This window comes from Electrophorus electricus, chromosome 12 (assembly GCF_013358815.1).
Source record: "Electrophorus electricus isolate fEleEle1 chromosome 12, fEleEle1.pri, whole genome shotgun sequence".
Classification (NCBI taxonomy): Eukaryota; Metazoa; Chordata; class Actinopteri; order Gymnotiformes; family Gymnotidae; genus Electrophorus; species Electrophorus electricus.
This window is the reverse complement of record NC_049546.1, coordinates 13838573-13855790: the sequence shown is the minus strand read 5'-3', so window position 1 is coordinate 13855790 and position 17218 is coordinate 13838573. Positions and strand designations below refer to the sequence as shown.

General features: G+C 38.2%; 2 protein-coding genes, 1 long non-coding RNA gene and 1 other non-coding gene across 5 annotated transcripts; all 4 read right to left on the bottom strand.

Moving 5' to 3' along the window:
* Positions 1–379: 379 nt before the first annotated feature.
* On the bottom strand, positions 380–11609 carry ccdc142 (coiled-coil domain containing 142). Its single transcript, XM_027008637.2, has 11 exons — positions 11077–11609; positions 9891–9954; positions 7876–9474; positions 7688–7774; positions 7200–7361; positions 5467–5630; positions 5250–5369; positions 2468–2582; positions 2163–2340; positions 1588–1796; positions 380–1317 (listed from the first exon to the last, which is right to left on the bottom strand). Exons 1-11 carry the CDS (start codon positions 11101–11103, stop codon positions 1103–1105), a joined length of 2940 nt encoding a protein of 979 aa, XP_026864438.2. The 5' UTR covers positions 11104–11609; the 3' UTR covers positions 380–1102.
* Positions 11610–11684: 75 nt separating this feature from the next.
* Positions 11685–15440, bottom strand: slbp (stem-loop binding protein). Of its 2 annotated transcripts, XM_027008639.2 has the most exons (8): positions 15293–15440; positions 14198–14335; positions 13833–13937; positions 13596–13658; positions 13375–13515; positions 13095–13244; positions 12643–12760; positions 11685–12265 (listed from the first exon to the last, which is right to left on the bottom strand). In XM_027008639.2, exons 1-8 carry the CDS (start codon positions 15343–15345, stop codon positions 12206–12208), a joined length of 828 nt encoding a protein of 275 aa, XP_026864440.2. In that variant the 5' UTR covers positions 15346–15440; the 3' UTR covers positions 11685–12205. The 2 variants fall into 2 exon arrangements, with proteins under 2 accessions (XP_026864440.2, XP_026864442.2); XM_027008641.2 differs by lacking the exon at positions 13095–13244.
* A 1168-nt stretch (positions 15441–16608) lies between these two features.
* On the bottom strand, positions 16609–17216 carry LOC113576530. The gene is made up of 3 exons (XR_003410522.2): positions 17179–17216; positions 16891–16931; positions 16609–16643 (listed from the first exon to the last, which is right to left on the bottom strand). It is a non-coding gene; the product is annotated as an uncharacterized LOC113576530 (long non-coding RNA).
* On the bottom strand, positions 16999–17068 carry LOC113576550. The gene has a single exon (XR_003410527.1). It is a non-coding gene; the product is annotated as a small nucleolar RNA SNORD63 (small nucleolar RNA).
* Positions 17217–17218: the final 2 nt, after the last annotated feature.

Genomic DNA, 17218 nt, shown 5'->3' with positions numbered 1-17218 from the left:
TGCTGCATAGCGTTTTGTCGCCATCTTCTGAACACACCTGGGATTATATTATTTTATATTTGAAAGGCAAACTTTCTTCCATGTTCTTAGGAAAATACATACTTAAAATTCCCGTCCTAATATGTAAATTAAACTGTATTAAACATCAGGTATGATTAATAAATATGTTTAATCCCAGTAGTGTCTATTTAGAACTGATTGGTTTCTTCCCTTATTAATAACCCTAAATCATTTTACCCTAAAGAGCAAAAACACTGATTTATTCAAAATAATTTGATATCTAATCTATTAATTTTTCTTTCTGCTTTGTAACTGTATACATGGCAAATAAAATCAATACAAATATGAAATAATTGTTAAGGTCCTGAACAACCAAAAATAATGTTCGGCTACATGCTGTATTGGGGGAAAAAAAACCAAACAGACTAGGAACCATTGCTATGGTCCTCCAAGTAACTTCTACAGTTTTATAGTCAGTGTGTTGTCTTTATGCTTCATAAAGTACTGAATGCAGATGGTGGGAAAGTGGAGCCAGACATCATGGGCTAAAAATAGCCCACATTGATATCTAATCAAGGGTACATTTCACTATGTGAAATATGTCAAAATACACTTGCTTGGTAGACTATGTGAATCTACAGCTTGCTCATTTATAAAAGCCACTAGTGTATACATTGTTAAACTCAAATTTTACTGTGTAGTGCTTTCTAATAAATGCTCTAGGAGGTCAGCACCAAATGCTTATTTAACCTTTAAAATATTTAACCTTTAAAAATAAAACTATAAAAAGTTTTTTACAAACCTCCACAGTATTCCACATAACTTTAAAGAACTGTGGGTGACAACTATGAAACAAATAGAAATAGTTGGGCCATGGGAATAATACAAATATTCTGACAACACTTCAGTTATCTGAAATGATATTATAACATTCCATTGCTCATAATGTCATACAATATAGAAAGGAAATGTTCACAAATGTGGTTTTACAAGCATTTAGATTTCAGTGGAAATGAAAAACTGTGGAAGTCAACAGTTCTATATTACTTTCCAAAATCCAACAGTCTGTGTAGGTGTTTCAGGGCTCAGACATAGTGAAGCACTAAAGACCAGGGATCTTCCAGCGACAGCCATTGTGGATACGCAAATCCAGCCACTCCTGCTGGGCCACTGCTAAGTAGGACTCAGGTGGAGCTGTGGAAACTAGTTTTGGGGTTACAGAGCCTTCAACCTGGTGGCATGCTGCTTGTATGTCCATTGTCTCCAAGTTATTGAGGCTACCAGCTGCCTGGTCCACCACCTCAGCTCTGTTTTGACCTTAAAGAACAGAGGTTGAAGGTTTGAAACATCTGTTGAACATGTTTCTATAGCATTAATGAAGGTACTCTATGCCGCAATAAGCACTCGGTTGTATTTGTAGTTCACATAGCCATGCAATAAACTCTTGGTTCTATGTGTACATTTGTAGTGTACATAGTCATGTATTTTTTTATTATAATACCAGAAAATATTCTAGAACAAGTCTAATGTAAGCTAACATTTGGAATTCAAGATTTTGTTGTTTTCTAAGTGCATGTACTATCTCACAGCAGCTCCTGAAGAGGGGCCATCTTCTCAAGGGCATGTATGGTTTGGCCACAGGTTGCTGAAGTAGGCAGACTATGGCACTGTCCACTTGGTGAAAGACATGCAGAGAGAGGAGCCTATGGGGCAGCTCCTCCGTGAGGCTGTACTCCAAACGGATCAAGTCTCGGATCACGTCAAAGTCCTGCTTCAACTGTAGAGCTCCCTGAATACTGACAAAGACACACAGCTGACATTAAAACTGTTCAAGCATTCTGATGCAGATTTAATTAATCACTGCTGGGATTACTAAAAGGCTGACCTGATGTCAAATTACATTTATAGCATTTAGCTGTTTTTATCCAAAGCAACTTACAATTATGACTGAATACAACTTGAGCAATTGAGGGTTAAGGACCTTGTTCAGGGGCCCAAAAGTGGAAACTTGGCAGTGGTGGGGCTTGAACTGGCAACCTTCTAATTACTATTCAAGTACTTTAGCCACTGAGACACCACTGCCCTTAAATCAGCCTTCAGAGTCACTACAGAAAGCAAAAACATTAAGTAAAAAACACCATGCACAACACATGCCCACAAACCTGAATTTAATTTTCTGTTTGAGGATGTGTTCCATCCAGGCCTCCATGAAAGATGTCATGGCTTCCATCAGGGCTGGAATGCGATCCTCATCTAGCAGAGGCCGCACTCCTTCAACCACATGACCAATCACACTTTGAGTTGCAGAAACTGCATAATCACTTGGGCTGCTAGGCAACTCTAAAAACACAAATCATAAACCATAAAGGAAGTATTGATGAAAATAAAGTCATAGTAAGAAGCATACATATGTAATTTTTAAAACTAAAATACATAACTTTCAAATTGAAATAATCTGCCTATTGACCTTTTTTGTATTTAACTCTCCAGTGTTTTGCTGATGGCATTGTTTGCTCAAAAACCTCCAATGACATTTTCTTGAGATCTATCGAAAAGATCCTCAGGGCAAGGTCAGAAAAAACCTGTGACACACACACATATACAGTGTCTTACAAAAGTATTCAACTTCCAAAAGTCATTATTCTTCTGGATTACAAATAACACAAAGATTGTTCCAGTCATTATTTTAGTGCAAATCAACAGGCTGTTAAAGTCAAAATTCAAAATTAAAATAAATAAAATCAAAATTCTTTATATGTCAGGAGACATGCTGATTATATAAGTATTCAACCCTTTCAGACTAGTACTTGTTAGCATTTGGATGCAATAAGGGCTTGGGGTTTCTACCAGCTCTGCACAATATTTGAAAGGGATTTTCACCCATTTTTCCTGGCAGATTTAATCCAGGTTGTTCAGGTTGGTGGGATGAAGCTTGTGGACTGCAATTTTAGTCAGAAGTGCCACAGATTTTCAACTGAACTGAGAACTTGACTTTGAAGGCCGTCATAGAACATTTTGGTTAATCAACCATACATGATTGTCCTGCTGAAAGGTGAAGTTTCCCCCAAGAATTAGGTTTTTAACAGACTGAAGCAGGTTGGCTTGCATTATTTTCCTGTATAGTGTACCTCTCCTTCAATTCTGAGGAGATGCCCAGTCCCCAAAGAGTAAAAGCATCCTCACAACATGACGTTACTATCCATATGAGGTGTGTTAGGTATACTTCACCATGTTTATGAATTTTGGATATTTTTGTCTCATCTGACCACAGAGGAGAAACTTATTGACAACTTATTTTAAATTTGAGCTAGGTCACTCTGATTCTTTCTGGCAAACTCCAAAAGTCCTCTGATATGTTTTTTTTTATACAGTAATGACTTGATAGCTCTTGATATCATTGACCATCACTCTAGTCTGAGCCACTGAACTCAGTAACTAATTCATAGTCATTGTTGGCCTCTCTGTGGCTTCCCTTACAAGTCCCCTTGTTGCTCTGACGGCAAGTTGTGTGTGATGGCCTTGTCTACGTAGTGCCTGGGTGATACGAAGAAGCTTCCATTTCCTTATATTTGATTTAAATCTATGTGAAAGACTAGTTTTAAGATTTGTCATAATGTCTACAAATATGACATTTATGTCTCATATTATTATTATTATTATTATTATTATTAATAATAATAATAATAATAATAATAATGCTCAACAGCCACTTTATTAGGAACACAACTACGTCTGCTCATTCATGCAATCATATGGTAATAGTACAATGCATAATATGATACCAGCACAGGTCAGAAGCTTTAGTTAATGTTTACATTTTGCCATTAATGTTTGATATGAGTGACTTGGACCATGCATAGTTGTTGGTGCTTGATGGGCTCTCCTGAGTAAGAACTACAAATCTGGGATGTCTCAAGCCCAACAGTCTCTGGAATTCATAGAAAATGGTGCAAAAGACAAAGTTCTGTTGGCAGAACATCTTGTTGATAGAGAATGGCCAGAGCAGTTCAAATTGACAGGAAGGTTATGGTAATTATAATAACCCATCTTTACAAAAAAGAAGTATCTAAGAATATACATCAACCATTGAGGCAGGGGGGAGAACAGGAACTTCAAGCTACATTGGGCATAGGCTCACTGCAATTGAATAGGTGAAGACTGGAAATATATTAAGCAAAAACCTTATTGATTTCTGCTTTGACATGCAGACAATAGGGTGGTGGTATAGTAAAAATAGGAATGTTTTCTTGGCATCTAATACCAATCAAGCTGAATTTGAATGCCATCTGAGTATTATTGCTGACCATCCCTTTATGGCCACAATTTACCCTCTTATAATGATGACATCCAACATGAAAAAATGAATCATAAAGCCAATTCAAATCATTTCAATCCGGGTCCATGACCTCTACAACAAATTTAGAGTGCTTCAGGGTCCTTCACAAACACCAGTTCTGAATCTATTGGAACACATTTGGAATGTTGCAGAATAGATTTGCAGCATGAATGTGTGGCTGATGATTTCTGGAGATTTATTTTACGTCATCATGTCCACATGGACAAAAACCTCAAAGGAATACTCCCAACACTTTGAGAATCCATGCCATGAAGAACTAGGACCATTCTGAGAACAAACGGGGTTCCTAACCAGTAGTAGTATGGTGTTCCTTATAAAGTTGTCTTTATATATATTTAGAAAACATCCAGCAATTGTGAAATGATATTTTTGGGTGGTGGACCACTTTCATTTCAGTAGTGACACAGTATCTCTTCTCATAAGCTGACACACAACACCCACCCAAATCAACCGTTACATGCCACTACCATTCCTGAAGTCTCACTGGTGTTTTGAGAGTGGTCCATCATCCTAGTGGTAATCAATGACTGACCATTTACCACTTGAGAGACTAGTGGTAAAAGGAGTGGAGGGTAGCTGAAAAAAAATACAGTCCAACTTTATGTAATGCACCTATATAAGAGCTATACAAGATGCACCTATATAAGATCTTGTGTATCTAAAGTAGACAGTCACTGTAAAAGGTAGGTGTTTCTAATGAAGTGGCTGGTGAGCATAAATGTCTGTAGTGATGTAGTATGTATGGATAACTCAATAATGAGTTCTTGGAACTCTGTCAAAAATATCTTTAAATTCTTATTTGTGTTTCCCAATAAAAAAAAGACTTCTATGCTATGCTGGATTGTATCTTATCAACCAAAACTTCAACCACTAACCACCAAGAACATCTCACTTGTAATTGTAGGACTCCCCATGCCAGCTGGTGTCCATGTTGCATGATGAGAGGATGTCCAGCACATTCACCCAAAGATTCTAGCTGCTGTGCCAGACTTTGCGCAGTTCGCCTGAAAACCTTCAAATGATGATAATCAAAGAAATCAAAATGCACATTTTTCATTTATTGTTTCAAAATATGTATGTTTATTAATATTTTAAAAAGTCATCCATACCTTTAGGTCTCCTTGTGTGATCAGCAGGAACTTGGCAACAGACCATGAGGCCAGAAACTGGTAAGCTTTACTCATAACCCACAACATAGAAGACTGGACAGTGGCTATGGCCCTGCATTGCAATCCAAAGTGGTAAAAATTAAGGCTCCTTCTTCCCTTCTCACCTACCAAGAGAAGAATAAACATGATAAATTGTGACAAAAAGGCTATTACCAATAACTACCGATAAACTGCCTGAAAAAACAAGAAAGGAAAAAATGGTAGTATAATGGTAGTATATTCATGTAAATAATATTTCTAGGACCGCCTTTCTGCATCTCACGAACATTTCAAAGATTAGGAACATGCTCTCCTCACATGATGCAGAAAAGCTAGTCCATGCATTTATCACTTCAATACTGGACTACTGTAATACCTTACTATCTGGCTGTACCATTAAGTGCCTAAACAAGCTCCAGCTAGTTCAAAATGCAGCAGCCAGAGTTCTCACTAGAACTAGAAAATTTGATCATAACACTCCTATCTTAGCTGTTTTACATTGGCTCCCAGTAAGATTTCGCATTGATTATAAAATACTTCTAATGACATTCAAAGCACTGATTGGCCTTGCTACACAGTACCTTAGAGAACTCCTAATGCACTCCAATCCACCACGTCTGCTTAGATAAAAAGGTACAAGCTCTTTACTAGTACCAAGAATAAGACAATCTATCGCAGGGGGCAGGGCCTTTTCCTATAAAGCTCCTATAAAGCTATGGAATAACCTTTCTGTAAATGTTCGAGACTCAAGACACAATCTCGATATTTAAGGCTAGGATGAAAATCTGTAATTGGGCGTTTTAACTACTTTAATAACTGTCATCTTAGGTAAAGGTAGATCTAGGGGTCCATGGGCATTGAGAGTTATGGTAAACTGGTATGTTATGTTGCTGTCACTTCACCTCTCCTTTGTCACTCAAGTTTGTTGACTGAGAGCGGTGTAGTGCTGATGCTCCAGGGTGTCCTCATGTTTGGTTTCCTTCTGGCTCTATCCTTTTAGCTGTGCTGCCATTGATAGATCTGCTGGAGTCCATCTCTGCACATTATAGTTCCCTAATTTACATGGCATCATTCCTGGACATGCCTAATAATCTCTCTTTCTGCCAAGGAACACCTACACCTGATGATGTTACTGAGCCTCAACCCGTCTCAGCTGCCATGTCCCACCATCCCCTGATATCCCCTGCTGTAGCCCAACACAACAACACCTCCAGCCAACTAATTCTTCATTGCCCTTGATGGACGTTCTCTCACGGGATGTGTTTCAGACACGTGCACACCATTGGGACAAGACTAGGTCCTCTAGAAAACCATCTATTTATTAATCATCTATTTATTTTTCTCTTAAAAGTTTGACCATTGTGGTGTCTATTGTTGGCCAGAGGAGGATGCCCCCCCCCCCGAGTCTCAAGGTTTCTTCCTCATGCTTTAGGGAGTTTTTCTTTGCCACTGTCACCCTTGGCTTGCTCACTGGAGGCTTGGACTTGGACATCTGTAAAGCTGCTTTGTGAAAACATCTGTTGTAATAAGTGCTATATAAATAAATTTGATTTGATCTGAATGCTGTCTGCAATATAAAAGCAAAACCATGTCGCTAAGTGCAGGAAATGCATTATCATTTGTTGTTCTCTAGCGGTCTAAACAAAATAGGGACTATCCATTAGAAAGAGCATGAATATTCTAGAGATAAGTACCTGAGTTTGGGTCTGGAATTTGCAGCATCTTGAGCACATAGAAGAGAGGAGCAAAATGACAGAGCACAAGATCTATAGTAGCAGTTGTTGTACTGGAGCTCGTCAGGCTGACAATGGGTAAGCACTTGTCTGTTAGTCCCAAACCCAGTGATGCACACATCACTGCAACACACAGACACAAGCAGAAGAGGGATCTGACAAGCACGCTGTCCTGAGGTGTATACATGGGTCATTAAAGCACATCAGTTTCTAGTATGTTTTTTTACTAAGCAATATAGCAGTAACAATTACAATTAAACTGATACACCTCAAAGATGTTTCCAAAACAAAGCCCATTTCACTGAAATTTTAGTCAATGATGTTTAAATCTAAGAAATATATAATTACTTTATCACCTCAAAATGAGCTCAACCATAAACATGGATGTGTCACACAAAGCATAATACAATTTCATTCACATTTCAGTAAATCTTTTTTATTTAACTTACTTTCATCCCAGTGCATGAAAGCTGCAGTAGATAAAATATGGGAACAGAATTTATTCAAGACCTCCGTACATTCTTCTGGAATGAGTTCTGAAAACAAGAGGTTATAAATCCAAAAGGGTTATATACTTTGTTAGTCCTATTTTATATGTACTTAGTTCTGTATGATTTTCATAAATATTCTGTCTTACTTTCTTTACAAGTATGCTTCAGCCATTTGACCAAGAGGAACATCATGTGATAATTCCACTGGTTCACACCACCCAAAACAGAGTTGTGGGACTGGTAATAAAAATGCCCAACAACTGTTTTGCCAAATTCCCTCCACAAAATGTCCTTGTATTGAGAGAAAAGCTCCATACACATGTCAGACTTGCTCAGGTCCAAGAAGTGCATAGCCTTCTGTCTACTGGAGGCCATTCTGGGTGTTTTCGAATGTCTTTCCTCGTCTACACTGGTTTCTTGGTTCTCCATAGCATATCCTATAATGTCAGTCCTGCCTATTGGATGACTTTTGGGAACATGTGGTGCTAAGAGGTCTGTGGAGGATTCTAAGACTTGAAAGAGAATATCTAGATATTCTCTGTCACCATGAACAAATGTGGGAAATGGCAAAATGGAAGACCACAAAACATGGATTGGCTTCTTGCAGGGCTTGTCAGGAACAGCCTCAAGTAAACCCTTGGCTATCGCTTGGTCTGGAGTAAACACTAAAGATTGAACCGGGGACTCAAGGTATTCCATGCATCCCCATTGTTTGCTAGGCTGCCCTGCAAGAGAAAGTAAGTTAATCTGTTGACATGTCCAATTGTAAAATTGTTCAGCTGCAATCTGTGCTCGCTGGTCAGCCAAAATCCTCATCAGCCGTGATACCGGAAATGGGGCTGGTCTGGACAAGCTTGGCTCAATCCAGGAACAATCACAGTAGAATAAAACCTGAGAGGTCCAGTTCACATCTTTATGCTGAGACCTCCAGTATGCCACAGTATGGTTATATAATTCCATGGCACACAACAAGTCCTCAAAGGCACCTCTGGATCCCTTTTCCAACTGGCCAACAGCCAGAGCCAGCACGGCTGTGTGGATGCAATCCTCTATCAGCAGCAAAGCCTGCAGGCCCAGCAACCAGAGGGCTCTCTGCATGGAGCTCAGTACTTGTGTGTGACTGAAAAGAACAGATCGCAAGGAAGGATTAGAGTGCATGTTAGCCCACAGCAAGTCCCAGTGACTAACATGGAGCTGTAGTTCTTCACAAATAGCTCCAAGACCTAGGTTCCAGGCAAAGTTGGTCCGTTCTGATGCTTGACTTCTGTCCACCAGTAAGAGACGGACTTTCTCCAACATGTTGCCCAGTCCTTTGACAAAGCAGTTAGCCATTCGGCACCTGCAGCTGAACTCATGGAGAAAAAGAAGCTGAGTCCGTTGTTCATAAAGGTTCTGGAGCTGTCCATAGTGCTGGCTAAAGGCTGCTGCCTGAGGCTGGTGGAAAAAGTCTGTTTCTGTTGAAGTGGAGAGCCCTGTAATGCACCCTATCAGGCAGCCTCCTGGCCCACATAGTACATGGCACTGAGAATTGAGACTTAGTAAGGTTTTCTTGAGTTGTTGGAAGTGCAGGGAAGAGCAGGAGGTGAGATTCTGGCATGGCACAAAATCATCTTCATTTGCATAGTCCCTGCCATCACCTTCATCTTTTTGTCTCACAAGCCATGTAAGGCCAGGGTTGGAGCCTATCCAACACAAAGCCTCTTTCTCCTTTACAGAATTTGGGAATGAACCTTTATATCGACACCCTGGGGACACACAGGAAGTTACTTCATTAATATTAACTGCTGGAATTATTGTTTGTTTGTTTTGTTGTTTTTGAGATCCATAACTGTAACCCATACCACAGGGAATATTTTAGTTTCACAGGTTGCATTTGAATAAGTGTCACATATCAGACAAAACAGGAAAAGAGAAAACAAATTCTACAACATAGCCTTTTTCAGATTTTAAATTGTTTTCCTCACTGTGCAAGAATTCTGAATAGTAAAAATTTGAACAGGCCAACACACGTGTGATCTCACCCACTACACCTTATAATTAAAACTGAAACAATGAAAAACAACAAGTACAATGGTAGCATAAGGGAAAACTTGAAATAACACTACTAACTATTCCCAGAGTGCAAATGTGAAAAAAACAACAACAACAAAAAACAATTTACCACCATTCTTGTCCTTCCAATTACACTCATCAGGACATATTTCTGGATTAGTATCTGGCTTTCTCTGCAATTAAAATGATAAGAAATACAATTTAAAAGAAATACATAAAATATTTGTCATAATATTTTATATCTTAAAATCCATCACCTATTAAACTGATCACCTGTGTTTTAAATAACTTTTAAATTTCTACTATTGTAATAAACTACGAATAAAAATATTTTTTTAAAGTTTTTTTAAAGTTTTTAGTGAAAATGTATAGAAACTAGCATATTCACTGTTGTTCTACAAGACTTTGGATCTTTCACTGGGTTCAAAATACTTCCAATCACAAGATTTCAAGACAGAGTTAAGGAGGTTTTTTTTTTAATTATTTTTGCACCAAATTCAGTCTGGAACTAAGAGATGAGCAAGAACTTATTCCATAATGGTTAAACCTAAAATGAAATTAAAAAAACACCACGTAATCCAGCATTCACTTATGATGCATAAGAACTAGTTTCAACCCCTTTTGAAGACACAATGGACCAGCCAAACATTTGAAATTATGGGTAAGAAAATAACCTGTTCAGTCTACAATGATTGACAAGGAGGCTTGCTGATCCTTGTCAGTCAATGTAGAATGCTCTGTTCTGTCTACGTGGATTGAAAACATGCTACAAGAAAAAACTGTTAAAAATTGTAAGAACTGTATATTAAACATGTCTTTGCGGGTGAGGTATACCAGGCTATTGAATACCCAAAGAAGTCAAATAAATGAATAAATCAAAGAATTAATTAATGAAAATGGAAAAATACACATTTCCATTTATGTTCACTATGCGGACACTAGAGTTAGGGAATACTTCTAGATTTAGAGAACGGGGAAGATGAGCCAGTGGGCAACCATGCACTGTATTTGTCATATTATCCCAAATTTAGTTTGTATTCTCCATTTCCGTCTTTCTGTTGAAGGTCAGTTTTAGTGCTGTCTCATATTCCTAGGCTATAAGTCAATTTAAGTAAAAAACATTTTTTAAACCTCTCTTACCCCACTCTCCCCCCTACTGACAAGCCACCTGTCAATGACAGTGTATAACAATACTTGCACTCGGGAGTGATTAACGGTGTGGAAGACTTACAAGTCGTGTCGCTTATTAAAGCTCACATTCACAATATAAGTTCACAATATTTAACTTATCTCACCTGCAAGAGGATCACGTGCTTGTCCATTTTTATAGGTGTCTGCCTCGTATTTTTGTTTAAACCGTATGTACAGGATAAATGTGCTAGCCTGACTACTTTTATTTACAAACGTTTTGACCACACAACATAGCTAGCTAATTAGCTACTAACAGGCTAACCCTAATTCTAGCTAACTGTACACGTTTAAATTATACAATACAGCTTCTAACTACCCATTCTGCTGTTTAACAAAGTAGGCTAGCTAGTAGCTCCTAGCTTTTCCTAGCTAGACAGTCCAGCTAGCGAGCTATCTAGCTAGCAATAATCAGATCGCTTAACTAAGATAAAGGGCTAACTAGCCCTCGTAGCAATGTGTCCAATTTCATTCACTAGCTAAATCCTGTGGTCAAGAATGTAACACTTGCCGAAAGTTTAGGATGATCACATTAGACAAACCTGCTTAGCGTTAGAAAACGTAACGTACACTTAATAATAAAGAAATCCCCTTTAAGTACATCTGCTAGCTAGGCTTACAGCCCAATAAGGAAACGTCCACTGCGAAGGGGGGGTTGTTGCCTAACCTGGGTGGAGCTTGTTGGTCTTGCTTTATTCATTAAACAGAGCCATGTAATTTTTGGATGTTTACTATGCTGTTACAAGAACACAAACGCATTGTCAACAAATACCTATGTGCAAATTGAAATATATTACGTTTTAAAATACATTACTAAAATGCACCATCTATATATAGTGAACACAGACTGAAAACAAAAGTGGGTCTTTCCATTTAAATTTATTTATTTCAAAAATTGTCCTAATAAAATACCTAAACAAACATTTCACCAAAAATACTTCTGCATACGATAAAAACAGAAGCAATAAACATTTAAAAATGATTACAAAATACAATTTAAACTGAACTCTGATGTGTGAGAATAGAGAACTACAAATGACCCATTTTTATAACTATTCTAAAAATAGTTTTCAAATGTCCAAGCTTCATTTACAAAAAGAGAAAAACAAGAACAAAAGACATAAAAGTGGTTGGGTTCCAAAAAGGCACCCCAAAATGCAGAAAATAAACATCTAACATCAGACTGGTGAAACAGTGCAAGACGATTCTCTCATATTAGAGCAGCATTAAATGGAGTTAACATGTGTAAAGCTCATCTATCTTCATCATCTTGCTGGGGGTTCCCCTGCATGAGACCTGTAAAAAAAAACAACAACAAAAAACAAACAAACAAACAAAAAAAAAGCTAAATTATTAGCTAGCAAGGGCATCAAAAACTAGCAAAACCCTATTTTGGCTAAAGAAGAAAGCAAAAAGCCTGCGCTAATCAGGGCCTGATTCATATCTGGTGTCGCTTTAAAATACATTTATTTATATTTATCTAATTAACAATTACAAAACTAACAAGAACAGTATGAGATCAATCTGAAATACATGTTATAGAATTGCACGTATTCACAGTAGTTATGATGCAAAAATGTACAAGGTAAATTTTTTTATTACTAAAAGCATACACACCAAGAACAGCAACTACACAATTATAATCCATAACATGTCTATATAAGCAAAGTCACCTCAGGCAAAGCTGGAGAAGCAGTACTGGATTTTGGGTACTGTGTTTCTGTTTCAGGATCTCCCGAGCACTCAAAATCCAAATCCAAATCCATGATCTCACCCAGGTCAATCCCTTCTCTGAACAAGGAACATAGAAGAGAACTTGTTCTAGTTCTTTGGGCTAACAGCAGCTATTGACTTACTGACAAAATGTAATGCATTTAAAGAAAGCCATCATACTATTAAAACTGATGCAAATAAATGATGCTTTCATAAAATGTTCTGCAAAGCATGCATGTCCCAAGTATCATCTGAGAATCAAAGTCAGCATTCTAACTGCTAGCTGGCTAAATAGTGTGTCACAGATTAAGTAATATCTTAACACAGGGAGCCTAGCTTTGTGCTTGCTTCTAGGCGTTTCTTTTACTTTCTTTGTAATATTCAATTTTGAAAATCTACAATATAGACATACACAGGTTGCAGGTCAGTGCCCTCTTGTGCAGGGGGGTCCCACGCATGAAGTTTGACCTTCCACAGTTTTATCTGCTGGTCCCATGAGCGGCGGCTGTATTTCTTAAATTTATTGGGTGTTCTAGGATGGACACCTGGCTTTCTTAAGTGCCTTGAATTAGACATGTGAAACAGATGTTCTGAATATTCTTGTATGCAAATATTCCTTTAATGTATTACTTTAATACATCATATGACCAATCATACAGCCATGCCAACCAAACACACTGTCTTGCACTCACTTGGGCACTTCTTTAATGTATCTGTCATAAGCAAGAGTGTTCTTCCCATAATTGATCTGCTTCTGCCTCCTCATCAACACAGACTCATCAGTCTCAATATCACCTGGTGCTGGGGAATCTCTGTAATCTTGGGAGTCTGAACTGCAGACAGAAAGGACAGGATTACTGTTGCAACAGTTCAGGAAATACTTGAGACAAAGGACGTCATCCTAATAACAAACCTTCCAGATGAGGTTTTTCTCACTCGCTGAATAAACTCTCCAGCCAATATTCTTCTTCTGTAACTAAAACATGGAGAAAAAAAAAAGATTAGCAGCTCATCAAGGACATGCATCAGTGCTCTCTATTGTTATGCATTAACTCTAAATCTTCCTTTAGAAGAAGTCTGTTTGACTCAAAATATCTTGCGCTATAGTTTTGCCAACAATTGAGATTAAAAAGTTAATGACGCAATTTACCGCTGTATGTCACGACGGACATTGGTTCGCATTTCATCAGCCTCAACCTCATCTCCCCAGTTTCTTATTCTTGAGACAGGTCCTTCACTCTCTGGGGTTGTAAAACTATACATGAGGGGAAAAATCATTTTAATTCTTTCTGCTGTTTATCTAATGCATGCATTGTCCAAGAGGCAAGAATCATCTCTATCCTCTGATAAAGCATCATAGAAGTAGGACTTTGTGGGAGCATAGAAATGTAGATGCTGAGAATGCTGCTCAATAAAACTGATCAAAAACATGTTAAAAACTGAATTATATTACTTAGTTGATCTCAGCCCTCTGCACACACGCATTTGCTAGCTTATACATGATTACATCTTTACCTCTCTGGCCTTTGTAAACTGGATCCGTGGTCTCTTCTGTCCGAGTTGCTAGTTGACGCCGCTTCACTATTTGATCTTCTTACACATCCATCAGCACCACGTTTCCTGCAATGCGACCACCTTGAAACCTCTTTGGTCCTGCCAGAATTACACGGATATGGATTTAAAATTATAAATACCAGTAGGAGTTCAAAAACTGGTAACATGAGCGAAAATGATTACTGCACTCCGATGATCACAAAACAGTACTAAATGAACAAATTCGTTTTAACAACCAACAGAATAAATAAATACAATCACATGTTAAGAAATGTAGCTTTAGCGAGCTACTATCCGTGAGCATTAGCTAGCATTTTACAGATTAGGCGCCAAAGTAAAAAAAAAGAGAACGTGCATTCCAAATGACGATACAAAATAAAGTTAGACAATTAGCTAAGTCTGGCTATCTTAGTAATCAGTTACGGTTCTTATCCATTATGCATAAGATAGCAAGCCAGCAAACAACGTTAAACACAACTTTTAAATACAGGCCTGGTCATGGTGATACAAGGTCTTTAGTGGGCGAAATACCTTGGTGATATTACCTGTGATGTAATTATTTTTGGCTAAACAGCTAACCATGTTCCTTTAGTATCGGTTCGTCATACATCCTCTAGCCACCATATACGAAATTTTATTGTTTTCTCTTCTCAGACAAGTTTTAAATATGGGCATATAGTCAAAGAACATAAATTAGCACAGATAGCTAGCTTTTCTACGTCATATGCTAACCAGATAGCTACACCAGACAGGTAGCTAGTTAGCTAGCTATGGCTTATAAACATAGCTTTTGTTCCTGTGGTGTTTGGGTAACCTATATTTGCAGACAATGAGTTCGAACGGACAGAGAATCTGTAACGCTTCACAGTAATGCAGCTGTTAGCTAATATTTAGGCTACTATGCAACTTGTTAGCTATGCGGCTAACAATAAACTGGCGTCTTTGTAAGACTTGCAGCCAACTGAATGGCGCGTCCGAGACGTTACTCTCGAAGGACAAAAACATTCTTTCTACATTCAACACAAGCTAGACCTTTGGAGCTGTACCTGCACTTACCTGCTGTCGTCAGGCCTTTTATCGTCGTGTGTGTATTTATGATGGTATGACATTGCCTTTGCCAGAGATCCGATGAGATGTATATCTTCTGAATTTGATAAACCGCGCCACTATTCAGCAGGACGCAAAACAATGAGGTCAACACGCAAACTGGATTATGGGTACACTGGATAGGTGTGGGGGATCGCTCATGGGATAGACCACATAGCTACATTATTTGGTGTGGCTGTCCGAGTTACTAACTTGCCAAATTTAATGTTCATCTTTCCTGGTAAAAATGTTATCCATAAAAAGGATATTTATAGACAAAACCCCAATTTATAATTGGTTCAAAATTATTTGTCTCCTCTATTCAATGTATGCTTTGTAAAACATCTGAAGTAACGAGAGCCTGAAAAGCTTGAATGGTTGAAAAATTTATTTAACGAATATTGTGTGAGGAGACTTGTTTTCCTTTCTCGCGTATGTTCTTTCCTGATTATATTGTTCTACTAGTAAAGCTTACGTAAACCGAGTAACAAACTGCGCATCGAGTCAGTGCAAATAGGGCAGTGCTGTACAATTGAGATGTGGCGTTAATACAGGACATTCAGAAAATCCGCTTGTGCAGTCGGGTCGATTGGCAGGTCAGACAGCAACTGTCCTCGGATTTCTATGGAGCTACCAAAAAAGACAAATTGCTCCACTAGATCCTTATTCGGACATTGCAGAAAGAGGTTGCTGGATTAACGTTATGTGCAGTTTACTTTACAATACACTTGGCTTGCACAACCCTCCACTGTCTAAGATTTAAGGGAGGCAACCCAAAACAAACAAAACATTTAAATTACAAGCCCCGCAGTGGCAGGTCCTTTTTAAGCAATTAGTGCAACATTTTTATGGCAAGGGTGGAGTCAGGATTTCCTTTAAACTGTATCCCAAGAATCATTGTGACAAATACATGCCTGAATATCTCCAAATCTGGAAGTGCACAATCAATCATACATTGTTCTTCAATTTTCCCCATGGTACAGGTATAAAAGCACAAGGGCAGGTGAATAAAGTTTAAAGTACAGGTGACCTACATTTTACAAGGGGAGGAAGATTCTTTTTTTCTATGAAAGGCTCTAGATGCAGGAATCAAGATATGACAAGTTTGTTGCAAGCACCTTTATTTCACCACCATCAAACTCTGGATTAATTCTGTCAGGCAACAGCACCCCCCCCCCCCCCCCCCCCCCCATTATGCATGTTCACCAAGGTTTATTAAATACACACTCCTCACTAGCTAGAGACAAATACCAAAAGGCTGCTCAAACTCTGGTTCACTTATTTTGATCATCTGTACCATTAAATAGATGGTCTTGGCATCCTGCAAAAAAAAAAAAAAAAAAGGGGGGTAATTTTCATATTATGGATGTAATGCATTAATTATATCCTGTAATACAAATTCTGTCAATGTTGCAGGTATTGTTGTCTGGTTTGAGTATTCCAACAACTAAAACCTGTGCCAGCCCTGCATATACTGTCCCAAGGAAAAAAAGACATCATAACAGACAGAGGTTCTGTCATGATGGTATCAACTTGGGAATTTTTATTGAAAAATTATATTTGTTTACCTCATCACTGGTTCATCCAGCTCTTGCCAACTGCAAACTACCTGTGGAGGAAGTTACAGCAAGTTAAGAACCAGATACTGCCCAGCATGTTCCAGTGTAAAGAATAATTATGCTCAGGTATTGATGTTTCTTCACTCATCAGTAAGAATGATGTGTTGAGTTAGGTTCCTCACAGCAATTATTTAAAGAACTGGTGACTTTGGGAAAGGTTTGATGGTCTACTTGAGAAATTACCAGGAACACATTCAGCCACCTCTATTAAAGTAAGGAAGTTAATTCATACTCTACCATTTCCTGGAGACTTGAGTGGTTTGATGGGCCTGCTAAG